The 17,500-nt window shown below is 33.1% G+C and overlaps 1 protein-coding gene across 2 annotated transcripts in view; it reads left to right on the top strand.

Annotated features, from left to right (window-relative positions):
- Window positions 1-17,500, top strand: part of LOC128250621 (uncharacterized) — a 391,225-nt gene that overhangs the window by 81,905 nt on the left and 291,820 nt on the right. For both annotated transcript variants that reach the window (XM_089340039.1, XM_089340036.1), the window contains exon 2: window positions 5,714-5,939. In XM_089340039.1, coding sequence (XP_089196165.1) covers window positions 5,926-5,939 — 14 coding nt within the window. In that variant the 5' untranslated portion in view covers window positions 5,714-5,925. The remainder of the gene's footprint in view (window positions 1-5,713; window positions 5,940-17,500) is intronic.

A 17,500-nucleotide genomic window follows, 5' to 3' on the forward strand; every position in this document is an offset into this window, starting at 1 on the left:
CAGCATAGTTCGCCAAAACCCCCCTGCTAGACCCTCGAGGAGCTTTAGGTGTTTTGGCTCAATAAACACCCAGGCTGGAAATCGAAACTGCGATCCTATGCCTACGAGTCTACTGTCCTAACTGGTCCATTGTGTCTCCACAAATTCTACATTGATAGTTAATTCTTATATTCTTTAATGGAGTAAACAATGCATTTTCAAAATGTTGCCTTCGTTCTGAATTTTTGTAATACACGGTAGTTGTGAGAAATCTTCTCAGAGAAATACGACATTATGTCGTCATTAAACAAGTTGCTCTGTGTTTCTTTACTTTTTTTTTGTTTTTCGCTTGGTGTATTTTGATTTGATTTCATTTATTAAGAAGTGTGCAAAATAATTATTGTAATTCGATAAATATTATTGCAACCCACAGGATGTTTTTTAAATGTGAAAATAACAGTAGCAACACCAATAATCGTAGCAATTATGTATATGTCTGTGTGTGTGCTTCTGTGTGCGTGTATGTGAGTTTGCCTAAATATATTTATCCATGTATATATATATATATATATATATATATATGTATATATATATATATATATATATATATATATATATATATATATATATATATATATATGCATGTGTGTGTGTATCTTTAGATAAGTATATGTACATAAGTATACATCTTTATGTTAGGATATATGTGTATAAGCATATGTCTATTTATGTATGTATATATATATATATATATATATATATATATATATATATATATACATACACGTATATATGCATACACATATATATATAAACATATATATACACATTGACATATACGTGCATACACTCACACATGTATGCAGAGAGAGATACATAGATATAGAGAGAGAGATACATAGATAGAGAGAGAGAGAGAGAGAGAGAGAGAGAGAGAGAGGGTGAGAAAGAGAAGTAGTTTCATAGATACATATATATATATATATGTATATCTATATATATATATATATATATATATATATATATATATATATATATATATATATATATATATACTACATATACATATTTATATAGATAGATAAATATAGAATGAGAGAGAGAGAGAGAGAGAAAGAGAGAGAAAGCAGGTGGGAGAGAATGTGCCGGTGTTAGTGAGTGTTGGTATGATTTAATTAAAACCTCGGTAAGATTTAATAAATTTTGAAATTAAATTTACTTTCATATTTAATCCTAGATTAAAAATATAAAGTAAATGTTTTGCGTGTGAAAGTAAACAACAAATGGCGCTGAAGAGTCTCCGGCTCAAAATAGCTGCCATGTTTTATACACACATTTTGGTTTTATTTGCATTGCGATCCACACTTTATATATAATCCTCCAAACTTGTAATCTTTATTTAATCCTCGGGATTACACTTCATATCACTGTCCTTAAATCCAGTTATATTTATTATTCTAATCCTTTCTATCATTATATGATATTATTGGGTAGAATGAGTCGTATTTTATTGTTATTTATTTTGTTATTAGTTTTATTGTATTTTCGTTTTGTTTTGTTTTGTTTTGTTTTGTTTTGGTTTCTCTCTTTTCTTGCTTTACCTGTTGATCTTGTTAATCTTAAGGTGAGCTACGCTGAAACACACATCTAATCAAAATAGTTTCCAACCATGGCTATTCCATCTTGTTATCGATGCAAAGAGTTATATGCGAAGACGAGTAAACACATGGTTATGGTATTGAGCTTGTGAAAGTTAGGGAATGGATTTGAATCTCAAACCGGATGATGCACAACATGGTTGAGCAAGATATTTTCTTTTTAGTCACTTCTGTATCCTCTGTTCATAATGAATCCCAGAGGCAGTTGACAAATGAACCACGGAACAAAATCCAGTTATAAAAAGACTTCAATTCTATGCCTAAACGCGTCAACCATTCGAAAAAATTCCTGATTCAAGGGCTTTTAGACTCGAAGCAGATTTTATAAGTTTATATTTTGTAATCTCTCCTTTCCTTATTTAAAGCGGTCATGTATTATTTGGAGGAAATCAAGGTCCTTCCTCTAACGGACACAACTTAGTGCTTCGCCTTTGTGGTCACACTGGACGATTCTTGTTATGGTTGTGGGCTAGGGTTTTATTTTACCTCAAGGTTGAATCTTATGTATTAGACCTGTAAGCAAGTGTATTTCAACAACGATCTCTTTTGTGCTTTGTTATCTTTTAAAAACTATTCATGGTCAGACTCATTTTCGTTCCCTCTGGGTTTCATATATTAAACACCATGAAGTAATTGTGTCGAGCACAGAGTTTCTTTTCGCGGGCAACAAAATCTATGGCCTATTCTAAACATCGGCCAGTAAAAGGCAACCTGGTTCTGATCAGCACAGCATTTCAAAATATTTAGGACAACATTAACCCAGTGAGTATTCTAAAGATTTAAAATAGTTAGGTGTAATTGTGTGCGGCTGGAATCATGGCTAAATCTTTATTCAAAAGGCCAACGAGTATTATGTTACATTCTTATTCCAATCCCTACATTAATTGATCTTCTTCACATTTATCATAAACCGACCAACTGAAAGTACCAGTTAAATATTGGTGTCTATGTAATTATATACAGTATTTTGTACCTACGTGATGTAGCAATATACACGGTGTATCAATCTAGTAAATGAAACACGATTTGTGATTGTCTTTAATATCGATTTTGCTGTCATTAAGAATTCTAGGTTCTCGGAGTTAGATGATCGTCTGGATTATTTATGATGCTTTGGTAGTATGATAATGCAACAGCTCTCAATTAATTAGTTGTATAATCCATAGGGCCGCTGCATTCATGGTAACAAAAACAATATGTTGAGTGTTTGCATAGAAACCGAAAAAATAAGGACACACATTCACCATTCTTTCAATGTCTTAGTCGTATATCTTTATAATTTTCATTCATTCTCTTTCACATACACAATCTCTCTCTCTATTTCTCTCTCTCTCTTTCTCTCTCTCTCTTTCTCTCTCTCTCTCTCTCTCTCTCTCTCTCTCTTTCTTTCTTTCTTTCTCCCCCCTCTCTCTCCTTGTCTTTCCCCTCTCTTTCAGACAGATAAATGTAAATATACATACATATTTATTTTGAATGATACCTGCTGTGAAATCGCGTGTTGTTACAGATATCGTTATATTTCGGGATTCTATCTTTTATTCTTTTCTTTGTTTGCCATTTCAATGCGGCCATGCTGGAGCATCGCCTTTAGTTGAACAAATCGACACCAGGACTTATTCTTTGTAAGCCTAGTGCTTATTTTATCGGGGTCTTGTGCTGAACCGCTAGATTACGGGTGTGTAAAGACAACATCGGTTGTCAAGCGATGGTGGGGGATCACAGACACAATGACACATAAATATATACATATATATATATATATATATATATATATATATATATATATATATATATATATACGTATATATATATATATATATACGACGGGTATTTTTCAGTTTCCGTCAACGAAATCCACTCACAAGGCACTGGCCGAGCCCATGCTGCAACGCAGTGTGACTGAACCCATGACCATGTGGTTTGTTAACAAGATACTTACCACACAGCCACGCCTGTATCTATCACAGCCACTCCTTCGCCTATTGATGGTCATATTCTTTTCCTTTATCTTTCTTCTGGCAAGATTCTTTTGGATTCACTATATATATATATATATATATATATAAAGATCGTTACTTTAAATAGCGACCAAATCAACTGGCGCCTTGTTTTTTATATACACTATGTAGTTTTAGAGTCAGGTTTTGCTTACTATTTCAAGCATGGTGGTGTCTCTTAGATGCCTCTTATTTATAATTTTCATACATATGCGCGTGTGTATGATGTATATATGTATGTATGTATGTATGTATGTATATATGTATGTATGTATGTATGTATATGTGTAGATTGGCATATAGATATAATAATTTATTTATCTATTTCTATCGTGTTTTATATACTTCCATTATTCTTATATTTCATCATAACTATTTCTTTATCCTCCCGCATTATCCAGACAATGCTAATATATTAAAGTTGATTGTTTGTCTTTTGATCATTTTTGTTACAATATTATTATTAGTATTAATATTGTTATTAATTTTTTTTTATTGTTGTTGATTTTTTTATTGCTTTTGTCATTATTTTCATTAACGTTTCTGTTACGTTTATTATAATTTATATTGTTAACATTACTAATACTACTACTACCACTACTACTACTGCTGCTGCTGCTGCTGCTGCTACTGTTATTCCTATTACCACTAGTACAATTACATTCTATTTTTTCTTCCTTCAATCCCGGTCACTCTCTGATCAGTACAAATAACAGATCACTTACGATTGTCTGTACGGTTTCTCATTGTTATCCTCTTTCGTAACGAATGAATAAGAGGGTAGGTCGGGAACTACCTTTTGTTTCCTTCATATTGCCGATAGAATATTCCTGTTGTTATGGCTATGGGTGTGGTTAATGGTATTGTTATTGTTAAAAGTTTACTTAGTGGACTATTATTTTTTTGGTTTCTGTTTAAACTTTCATTTATATCACTTCTGTTGGCTTATTGTGAGGTATTGTATAAGGGTCAACCACTTGTTTTTTTCTTCTTTTTTGTCTTTTTTTTTCATTCTTTGTTACAGAAACTGACAAAAAACATCCTAAATATTAATTGATAATAATCATTGTATTTTTTCAGCGTGTCTGTGTGTCTCGTCTCTCTAAACTATAATAAACGTTTAAAGATGCAAAAAAGAAAAAAAGAAAAGAGAAAAGAGACGAACCAAGCAATGATTCTGGAGAAAATATATCCCTAGAGTATTAGATTGTTTGCTGTCTTTAACATATATATTATATTGTCTTTATATACATGGATGTAAACACATACACACCAATTCTTTCAATATATATACATATATATGCATATATATATATGAACGTATGCATACATATATATATATATATTTACACACACACACACACACACACACACACACACACACACACACACACATATATATATATATATATATATATATATATATATATATATATATATATATATATATATATATATATATATATATATAGGATGTGTGTGTATGTTCATAGATACATTTGTGTATGCGATGTTGAGTCAATGCTTGTGCGTACATTATTTGTCATGCATTCTTTCAATTCCTGCGCAAAGATATGGCCAATGAGAGATCAGTTATTGTAACAATATCCCTCAATATACCTATCTATCTGTTTATCTCTCTATATATATATCACACTAAATGTGCTATATATATATCTACATTTAAATATTGTATACATAAATACGTACATATATAAATATAAATACATGTGTGTGTTTGTGTCTGTCCATATGTATTTTGTACGTGACTTCATGTGTTTACACGTGTCTAAAAATTTACATTCGTTTTCTATTTAAGACTTAAATATATTGCTAGTAACATCCACTTTATATTTCTTAGTGTTTCTTCCCTTTACAGGATATGAATAGATAATGTGTTATACAAGTAACAATCGTGTTCTTTTGACTGTCTTTGTCTCCTTTTCATTTTTGCGTTTGTATTTCTTTTCAGCTGTAGTTCAAACATTAACTTTCCTATTTCAGTTAAAATTTATAGAAATAGGTAATCCTAAAGCCGTTATTTAATGATTTATTTAATATATTTTTCTTCATTCTTAGAGCCTACCGGCTTGTATTTTATCGACTCCGAAACGATAAAAAGTAAAATCGACCTCCGCGGAATTTGAACTCAGATGGCCGAATACTGCAAAGCATTTTGTCCAATGCGCTAACGATTCTGCCAGCTCACCGCCGTAAACTGTGTGAAATATTACTATTATAAGGGGAAAAAAAGATGAAAGAAGTCGCTGCACATGAAATGAATCGCATATATGTCGCAATGCGGGTGAGTATATTACTAATTACATGAATCTCATTAAGCTCTAAAAGATCTACTGTTAATAAACACTTTATAGCTTAATTAATTACTAACAATCTACAACCATAAGAGTCACATTTGGTCACTATTTGGTAAGTTTAGTTCGCTCAAGAAAATACATATCACTGCCAAACGTACCAGAAAATAGCAGAATTTCATTCGACATTAAAATAATTTTTCTTCAAGTCCATGAATCTGTGATTTTAAGACATTCTCTTAATGCAACTATATTTCCAGCTACGAAGCCGCTGTGTAACAGCTTGTACAAAGTGTCTTTTAATATAGCCTCGGGTTGTCCGAAGGTTTATCAGTGAAATTGAATACAAGGAAACTGTACTGAGGGATATTGGAGATAATCGATTTTCTTTTCCTTTCGAGGTGGATTAATACGCTGCGTGGTTTAACACAGTGACCTCATCATCTTCTGCCTTCCACAGAGAAAGGTTCTTCAGATTAAGTCGTATAAAACCAAAAAAAAAACCCAGTAGAAATAAAAACGTGCATTGAAACACACTCTTATGTATAAAGAGAGAGAGAGAGAGAGAGAGAGAGAGAGAGGGAAGGAGAGAGGGAGGGAGAGAGAGAGAATATATGTGTGTGCGTGCTTCTGTGCTTAAAGAGAATTGTCAAAGATAGAGTAATACAGAGAAGTGCATACATATAAGAAAGTAGATAAATGTAGACATGTACACATCCACACTTATACACGTATATATAAACACACACGCACACATATATATATGTATATATATATATACGTCCATTTATATATTCATTTATATATATATATATATATATATATATATATATATATATATATATATAGGCGCAGGAGAGGCCGTGTGGGTTCCCCCTCACTGCGTAGCACCTTGAGCAAATGTCTTCTACCATAGACGTATATGAAAGAAGCCTATCATATATATATATATATATATATATATATATATACATATATTTATATATATATATATATATATATATATATATATTTATATGTATGTGTGTGTGTGTGTGTGTGTGTGTGTGTGTGTGTGTGTTGTGCGAGAAAGAAAAAAGTCGGAGACAGAGTAAGACACACACACGCACGTATATATATATATATATATATATATATATATATATATATATATATATATATATATATATATATACATACATATGTATGTATGTATGTATAATGTTTTTTTTTTTTATAAAATGTAATTGAAATATCTCATAGAAATAATATTCTACATACTAACAGAAAATACGTGAATTATTTCACTATTAAAATGCAGACGCCACCTGCCTTTATGGAATTCTTCCTATTATTTTCGTAGTGTTTTCGTTTTCTTGTGGTTGATATTTCCTATGCAGAATGTCTGTAAGTAATGTGAATGTGTTAATGTTCTAATTTTCTTTTCTTATTATCCTCACCATCACACACTCTTTTTGCGATGTCTCACATCACTTAAAAGGTAGGTTTATACAGAGGTTAAGATGGTGATTTAAGAGATAGATCGACAGATTTGTAACTTTAACCAAATCATAATTGCCCAGTTTTTCAAAATCTTATTTTGGGTTTTGCTTTTGTGGTACGACAATCACTCGGCAAAGTTAGTTAATTAGTTGCCCTAATTCGCAACTGGTGTCGATGTAATCGACTAACCACCTCTCTCCAAATTTCAGGTATTGTGTCAATATTACAAAGGATATTATGCTGGCGTTGCTAATACTACTACTTTCTAACATCCCCGTTTTCATTGAAGAAACCCATGTTCAAGGGAGCTGCAGCCATGACCACCCCATCTTTTGCTAAATCTACGACTACATTGACGGACGCATACTTCCATAGTAATTTAGTGGCACGTTATAATATCGATGGTATTTTGCTATTTTTAGAAGTCTCAGTCGCCTATTTTTGCTGCACCAGGTTTCCTCTGGTTTTATTATTCACCTCGCTTGATCGGACTTTTATTATTTCGTGTATCAGGGACTAAATTCTTCAATGCGGACAATTAAAACGGTAGACGGTGATTCAAGGCACATTTATCTACTATTTCTAGCGTTTTTACCGTCCATGTTGAGTTCAGACTAGGCAATCCTCGCCCGTGGCACAAATTTGGCAAGTATTCAAAATTTCAGACGCCTCCTGACTGGTCTCCAAAATCCAAAATGTCATTACAGTACAAAAAACTTTCAGTCCATACAGACCAAACCACTAATTTCATTATAAGTTGAATTCAACACACGTAAGAGCCACACATATTTCTCGTAGCTGTAATGCCTGTCTTGCGGCATTAATCATTAATCAGAACACATACGAATTGATGACGTATCGGTCATAATATTATTACAGTCAATTAGCATTTATTATTTATCCGTTCATTTGTCGAAGTCTATTAAAGATTTCATTTCCTATAGTAAAGTGCATAACGGTAACAGTTTGTGAAATGGCTTATATTTATCGATGGAAAACAGACAGAAAATTAGTTTTTATGTAGGAATTGTAAAGTGCGAAAACGTGAGATCCGATACTAGTTTATGGTATCGGTAGGAACTCTTCAACACCAATTTGCGATCAAGTATAAAGACCAAAAAAAAAAAAAACTGAAAGACATTCTGCTTTTAGAAAATCCAGCAAGCTCCAAAGAATTCATATAGTCATTGTGGTCAATGAATTAAAACAATAATGAAACTACCTCTGTAACGTAAAGCAAGTTATATTTGGTGTGGCATATTCGCAATACAAGTGACGCAAAACATTCAGTGTGTTAAAGAATGATTCGGAAACAAAAATTCTAAGTCAGACACTCATGCATGATTATACGATTTCAAATCCTATCTTCGAGTGTTAAACTTTTTTGGTCCTATTCCTGAACATGGAACACTGCCTTTTTCTTTGGCTACTCCTTTCCGATCACTTAAAACTGAAGCCGATATTTTAACCAACCGGTAGGCCAAATTTTTTGTAGAGATCGATTATCTTTTGGACAGTTTAATTAAACATTGTCAGAGGATTTGCAAGTCCCCTCCCCGCCAATCCGAAATCAACACATTAATCTCAACAGCTTTGTTCTTCATTGAATGAAGATTTTAAACTTCTATGAGTGTGATCCGGTTCATTTCCAACGCTATCAAACTCGCTTATGCATTATTTATGATCGTTAGGCTTACTAATCGCAGGGTTTAGCATTCATACACAATCAAGGAATTTCGAATTTATACATTCGATTGTATTTCTCACGAGTTGACTTCCCAAAAGAAACTCGGTCTAATAACATATCGTCAACACATTAGAATCTGTGAAAAAAAAAAAGAAAGAAACGGAACTAATATACGGGCTTCATCGTATTGGGAACATCATTGACAAAGGAACAGAGAAATCAAGGATTTCTCACACGACGAACATCGGTTTTTCACTGATCATTCGTCAAAAAAAAAATTTTTAATCAGCGGATATTTATTTCCAGTCGTTAATAGCAAACGAAATGTAGCAATAAAATGTCGTGATAGTAGAGATATTGAAAGATTTAAGAATGAAGAAGGAAAAAAAATGGTTAGGGATTTTGGAAGAAGTATGTCATTTCAGAATTGAGAATTACTTGAAGGATATCGAAAATAAGTGGTTTGATTTTGTCTTACTTTCAGTTCCTTCACCAAGTTGAGACTAACCTGGTACGTTACACTTGTTTATGAATTTAGCTAGTCTGTTAGCTAAGGGAGAGAGAGAGAGAGAGAGAGAGAGAGAGAGAGAGAGAGAGAGAGAGAGGGAGAGAGAGAGAGCATTGAAAGGACAACGCATCGAGTTTAACACATTTCCATATAATTCAAAATATAACAACGTAAATAATTTTACTTTATGATTGAAAGTTGAAGTGAATGGTGCGTAAAGATACGTCTTGATACTTCGAAAATGGATAAGAATAATCTTCAAGACAAAACAGAAGGAAGTATAAAGTGGATAAATACTCACTTCGGACATGAATGACCATGGGATTGCACCCAGAAAGATTCCCTCCGAGGCACACATCCAGCAGTTACCCGTGCATCCCAGGCTCATCTCTCCTCGCCACTGAGTTATCCAAGATAAAGGCAAAGACCGATACAGCTTGGCACCAGTCACCAATGACATGGTATCTTATTTGTACAGCTGAGCGAACAGGAGCAACGTGAAATAAAGTGTCTTGCTCAGCAACACAATATACAGCTCGAGCCAGGAATCGAACTCACTACCTCAGGATTGTATGCCCAATTGTTTAACTACCACTTAAGATCGAAAGAAATAAAACATTGTACATAAATTTTGGAATAATCACTCTTACGCAGATAATTGTTTCTTTCTTTCGTTTTTACTGTCAGAATGGTTAGAACGCCGGGTGAAATATTTAGCGGTATTTCGCCTGCCGCTACCTTTGAGCTCAAACTCCGCTGAGGTCGAATTTGTCTTTCATCTTCTAGTGGTCGATAAATGAAGTACCAATGAAACACTGGGGTCGATGTAATCGACTAGTCCCCCCCCCCCCACATAAACACACACAAAACCAAAAAAATCAGGTCTTATGCTTTTAATGGAAAGGAATATTTGAGAATGTTAATTTATTGAGACGTAAAGATTTTCACTACTTTCAAGAATTGAACTAATTGTTAAAGATGTTACGGAAACAAGTTTCCTCGGAATTTGTGATTTACTCTTTAGGTTCCGATAACATGAGGTTTTGCCGTAACGTAAATAAACCAGAGTTATTTATAATTAACATGATTTGGTGACAAACTTAACAAGTACGGGAAGATTCAGTTATTTAAAATTCGATTCATATAACTGTCTGTGGTTGGGAGCGTTTCCTCGAGGGAAATCGGTAATGAAAGGTATAAGGTAATAATGGAATTTTATATCAAATACTTATCTGATATAACATTTTCATGTGCTGTTCCATCTGTGCTAGTATCGCAAAAAGATTGCTACCTGTAATCAAGAAAGCGTTTGAGAACCATCCACAGGATTCGAAAGGTGTCGTTCTGTGGCGTTGCTTTATCACATTGTTTGTTTTCTATTTTTTTTTTTTTTACATAGAAAATTAACAATGGAATAAAAGTGGCTAAATAAATTACTTCACGGTAGAATAAGTAAGAGAAAGAGAACAAACTTAAAAGCATTAGAAGGGACCTTGAAGCTAACTTATGCTCATGCGCGTCTATGATTTACAAGATCGGTTATTAGATGTGGCATTCATTGGTTATTGAACAAGATCTCTTAGTTTATAACTATCATCTTTACATCGATATATCCTCAATTTTTAGCGTGTTTTGTTTTTTCTCCTAGATACACCAACGTAGTTCAGATTAATTCATAATTTGTCAATGGTGTTCTTAATGAAAATTACTTGATGTATGAAGTTTTGCCATACGAGCTATATTCGTATTTAAATTTCACATATACTGCCCCGGGGCAATATTAGATTTTAAATCTTCTTCAACAAAACACTCCAAAATTTATAAACCTCATATAAATGGTTCGCTTCGATTTCATTATCCGTACCTTTCTATTGTATCGAACGCCTGTAGCGAGATCAGCAGAAAATCTCCCGTCAAGAAAATTTATATCCATTTTGTTTGTATCAGAATATTGTGAAGATATATTTCCGAAATATTATCTTTTTCCATACACAATTTTACCATAGGACTAATTAATTCTAAATTAGTTATTGCGCAATCTCGGTGATAATTATTTGGTTTAATTAATTAAGATATGTACAGCGACGTAGATGCGTGTCGATTTTTAGCACACACATATGCAAACACATCACTCACATAGATATAAGCACTCATATATATATATATATGGACACTCACACATAGGTTTACGTAGGTGTATATATATATATATATATATATATATATATATATATATATATTTGTGTGTGTGTGTGTGTGTGTGTGTGTGTGCGTGGGCGAACGCGCATGTGTGTTTATGTGTGTTTATTGTCTGCTACAATACGCTTTTCGAAAACTGAAGAGACGTAAAGAAGCTCCTTCTTTTGGCTTGTTTTCTAATATTTTTTTTATAGCAATTAGGCTTCCATAATGAATAGCAGGTATTCCAGTCTAAAATAATTCTTCTGTTTACTAATGTATAGTTTTATTTTGAGGTGCGTTTCGATAAGATGGCATTTTGTCCAGTAACCTGATAAGAACGAGAACACCGCTAATCACCCTTATTGTTCTAAAATGCTAGCTATGATCACATCTCATAATCGTAGCTGATATCATTCCTGATTGTGTAGTTACTGATTGCGATGATGAAGTTTAAGCTGATGTCAATATTAATGTATCCATTTTACCATAAGCTCCATTTGTGCAAAGTGTAGCTAGGACTGCAATCAGTAATGTATCATACTAACTTTCAAGAGTAGATATAACTATGTACGTAGTATGATATGAAAATTAAATTTAATCTGAACACAAATTGTTGCAAAATGCAAGAGATAGAGCGCAGATTTTAATTTTTAGAAATTAAAGAAACTATTTCCATTTTCGTTTCGCGATAAATTGCTTCCATAAATGAAATTCTATCCTAGATTATTTAGTTTTGAACAAAGAATATAAGGTTTAGAATTCGAAACAAAACGAAATATTGTAATACAAATAATAGCTGGATGTGATGGGAAGCCACGAGGAGCGCACCGAGATTCTCTCATGAAACAGACACAGAAAGCTGAGAAAGAAGCGAAAGTAAAAAAAATGGATACAAAATGCTCATTGTTTCTTATATTCATTTTTTGTTTTATGCGCGTGTATATGTGTGTGTGTGAACGTGTGCGTGAGCGTCTCTGTGTGCATGCGTGGTTGTGAGTGTATGTTGCATCTCACAAGGTTACCTTTTGTTAGAGGCATGCTTAACTGTGTAGAAACATGTCAACAAGTGCAAGTGTATTCCTATATATAGGTATGTATATATGTATATATATATATATATATATATATATATATATATATATATATATATATATATATATATATATATATATATATAAATGTATACATACATATATATGTATATATATATATATATATATATATATATATATATATATATATACATATATATATATGTATATGTATATGTGTGTATACATATATATATACATATATATGTATATATGTATATATATATATGTGTATATATATAAATATGTATATGTATATATATCAAATGCATATTCATGCCCATATAATCTTGCATATAATTTTGTATCCATGCCTGTGTGTAATAATAGGTATGTACGTATATAGATACAAGGATGAACATTTGTGAATAAACACGTATGTATATATGTATGTCATATATATATATATATATATATATATATATATATATATATATATATATATATATATATATATATATACAAATACATATATATGCACACAGGCAAGTATATATGTTCCTAGCTATCTATACATGTATCTATATATATAATAACATCACCGAACGTCATCACAAGATATCATATCGCTGACATCTTAGTCTGCTCGCTGCAGGAAAGATAATTTCTATATTATTCTCCGAAATCCTAATTAGCTTCAACACAATATTCGATTGCCTTCTCTTTTGTATTCTTTCTCTTCTGCGTTTATTTATTTATTATTGTTTCCTTTGTTATCTACATTTTGGTAATTCCATAGATATTCGCACACACACACTTGTCATCAGCTTCCGCTGCAAATGTTCTTCATTTTATTTCAGTTATTATATTTTTTAGTTATGGATAATGTGTTGCTTTATTTTTTTGTGTGTATGTGTGTGTGTGTTTGTGTGTGTGTGTGTATGTGCGTGTGTGTGTGTCTGTGTGTCTGTGTGTGTGTGTGTGTGTGCGTAATTCATTTCCGATTCTATATTTCTAATGTTGACGATATTTTTATTTACTTCTGTTGAACATCATTATCACCGTTTATTGTATTCATCATCAGTATCATCATTATAGTAATCCTACTACCAACACCACCACCACCACCACTACCACCACCATCTCCATCAATATCAACATAATCATCATCAGCAGCATCATCATCGTCGTCGTCGTCGTCCTCGTCGTCGTCTTCACCGTCGTCAGCGCCTGCAGTATCACCTCCGCCACCACCACCAGCGGCAATTCACCATAGTTGCTGTAATGTTATATATATATATATATATGTGTGTGTGTGTGTGTGTGTGTGTGTGTGTGTGTGTGTGTGTGTGTGTAGAAAGAGGGAGAGACAGACAGACACGTAGATACAGAAATAGATAGGTCGGTAGATAGATAGATAGATAGATAGATAGATAGATAGATAGAAATAGAGAGAGAGAGAGAGAGAGAGTGAGAGACAGAGGGTGATGCAAAGAGAGAAGAAGACAGAGAGAAATGAAGATGTATGAATGGATGGATGGGTAGATTACTGGGAGGCTGGATGGATAACCACATTCACACGGATATAACAACCACATATATTATATATACATATTCCAAGAGTAATCTGTCCCGTTGATATGTCTGTTACTATTCTCAGCAATGCCTCATATGATAAATTGAATTTTTAAAATATTATTTTATACTGCATCTCTTTTAGTTGCCAAACATAAAGCCGCAATGTTGCAGTGTTCACAATCCTCGGTGCCATTCGCCCTTCCTCGCCTCTTTTTGATCATGGAGACGAGCTGCGGGAAAGCGCGCCTCACAAACGGCGACCACACCTGTTCACTGTTGTCTAGGTAGAGCCGGAGATGTCGCAGTCTCAGCGCGTGTCTGCGCATCATCAACCACGGCATGCTCACCTTTGTTTTTTAACGGGTTTTGGCAGCAAACAGATCGCCTGACCATCGGGCAGTTAGACATACGGACAGGCAGGCAGGCAGGCAGACGGACGGATAGATAAATAGATAGATAGATAGATAGATAGATAGATAGATAGATAGATAGACAGACAAACAGAGATATTGATCTGAACGCTGTTTGGAAACAAATATTGCTGTAAGTTGCAACAAGTGTAATTTTTCCAATGGAAGCACGCAATCTGGTCGTGTTAGAGTTCTTCGTTATATCTAATTAATTATTTGATTAATTAACAATACACAAATGAATTATGTATCTTGTGTGTCTCTATGGTGATTGGTATAATAACATTTGCAAAACACGACCCTATACGCACTCTCACATAGACTCATTCACACAAATACGTATATATAAATATGTATAGATGCATCCATTTATTCATTCATACATACATGCATGCACATATACATGTATGAATATATATAAATATATGTGTGTATGTATATATATATATATATATATATGTGTGTATGTATATATATATATATATATATATATATATATATATATATATATATATATATATAAGTATATAAGTATATATATATAAATGGAGAGAGATAGAATGAGAGAGGTTGTAATGTTTATTGTAGAGTATTATTTCAACATAATTTTGAATGTAATTATATAATATTCACTAATGGACAGATTCGGTACCAAATGTAATAAATGTTGTTATTGCTGATACGAGAAGAATAGCGGTGCCAGTCTTTCAAAACATGATTTTTATTTTCTTTTAGTAACTATAACCAAAGTACCAACAGTTTTTTTTTCGGATCTTCATATTGCCTGAGCCTCACCTCGTTTTTCCCACGATTTTCTTGTTACAAAGAGAAGCGATGTCTACGAGCAGGTTTGACCTTTCTTGCCGTTGTTTGATCATACGATTGCGTTAGATTATAAAATCCCACAAGTTACCGCTCAAAATATTTTCTCGCTTTTTCGAATCCAAAAGTTTTTACATATTTCTCATTCGTCAATTCTGGCGACATTGGCATGTCACCTTATCTGTTCTCTTTAGGCCACTTCCTAGCTTTCATCGCACATTCTGTATTTGTCAGAATCTACTGGTTAATCAGTTTTGCACATGATATAATTAGGGCTTAATACTTGTTCCTAGGATGTACATAGCGTGGCCTCTGCTTCAGGTTTCGAGTCACTTTTTTGTAATATCCACATTTTATTTGAGTCTATATCCTTAGAAATCTTTCTCCATAACTGACTGCCCATCTTAACCTTCCAGTTGGTTTCCCTTTCCCATTCAGTTTTATTTTCTAATTCCCTGTTTTCCGTACATAATAGACCTGCCTTCATTGTACCAGTATTCTGTATGTATCAAGCAATACTGTTTTCCCTTCTCTCTGAATACAATATTTACATCTTATCAGACTCCTCCCGTCTTTCTCTAACGAAAGGCGTAGCCTAACAACATTAATCTTCGAGTGGAATTCACTGTGTATTGTGAGTAATTTCCTTCTCTTCTTATCCAAGAATCCTAGTTCCTCTGTTCGAGACGACAGCACGCCTTCTCCATACCTGAAGAGTCCAATTGTCCCCGAATGTATTGCGCAGAACTCATTTCTCCTTTTCATTTTAGTTTTCAAAATAAATTTCTACCTTCTGTAATATTTCTGAGAAAATATCTTCATTTAGCTTCCAACAATTTACCTACTTTCAATGTGTCCAGGTATTTGTACTCTTCCTTGCTTATTCTCTTCATTACCGCTTGCCTAGGCAACGCTATACTATCCACTTGTTGGATTTTAGCTATTTTTGCAACCAACACACCACATTTTGCAGTAGAGCTTCCATACTAATTTCCCTGCTAAAGCACTGCCCTCTTTGATTCGATGAAGTCAGCCAGATTTCCTCTTTCACATAGATTTCCAGGTCTTTTCTTTCCGTGAAATCATATCCAGCTTTTGTGTTTCTCCAAAACAAAATCAGTGTTATCATACTCAATACACAAAGCGATGGTGACAAGCTATTTCCTTGGAAAATTCCATCTTTGATGTTGACAATGCCTAAGCTTATCCTACCCGATATGAGTACAGGGGTCCATGCATTCACACATTGGTTCTTACCTTTATTATATTGTGTGCAATTCCAAATATTTTCAAGGAAAACATAATCCACGAATGAGAAACCATATCATATCAATAGTCTATTACTATTATTATTATTATTATTCTTATTGGTATTATTATTATTATTATTATTATTATTATTATTATTATTATTATCATCATCATCTTTATTAATATTATTATTATTATTATTATTAATTTTATCATGATTGATGATCATCATCATAACAACAACATCACCATGTATGATATATATGTGTGTACGTCTCTGTCTGCGCGCATGCGTATACACATTTCCAAAGCTAAACCATATCAATGTTATGGATGTTTTTAATCATACACGGATGCATAGAATCCATGAATTTGACCATTTCATTGTATGAGATATTGTTGGGAATAGCAGCAAGATGGCGGCATTTTTCATAAACTTTGTGTTGACAATCAGCATAGCACATAGCTGACCGAGTGAGGATTAACGTTATAAAACTTTAATACCACAATATTGAATAAGTGTATGCAAGTTCACAGAAAGATAATATCATTGGTAAATCAATATACATCGGGGAGCGGATAGAGTTGCTTGTGTGTGTGT

Source organism: Octopus bimaculoides, chromosome 23, assembly GCF_046866305.1.
Source record: "Octopus bimaculoides isolate indiv1 chromosome 23, ASM4686630v1, whole genome shotgun sequence".
In the NCBI taxonomy this organism is placed as follows: Eukaryota; Metazoa; Mollusca; class Cephalopoda; order Octopoda; family Octopodidae; genus Octopus; species Octopus bimaculoides.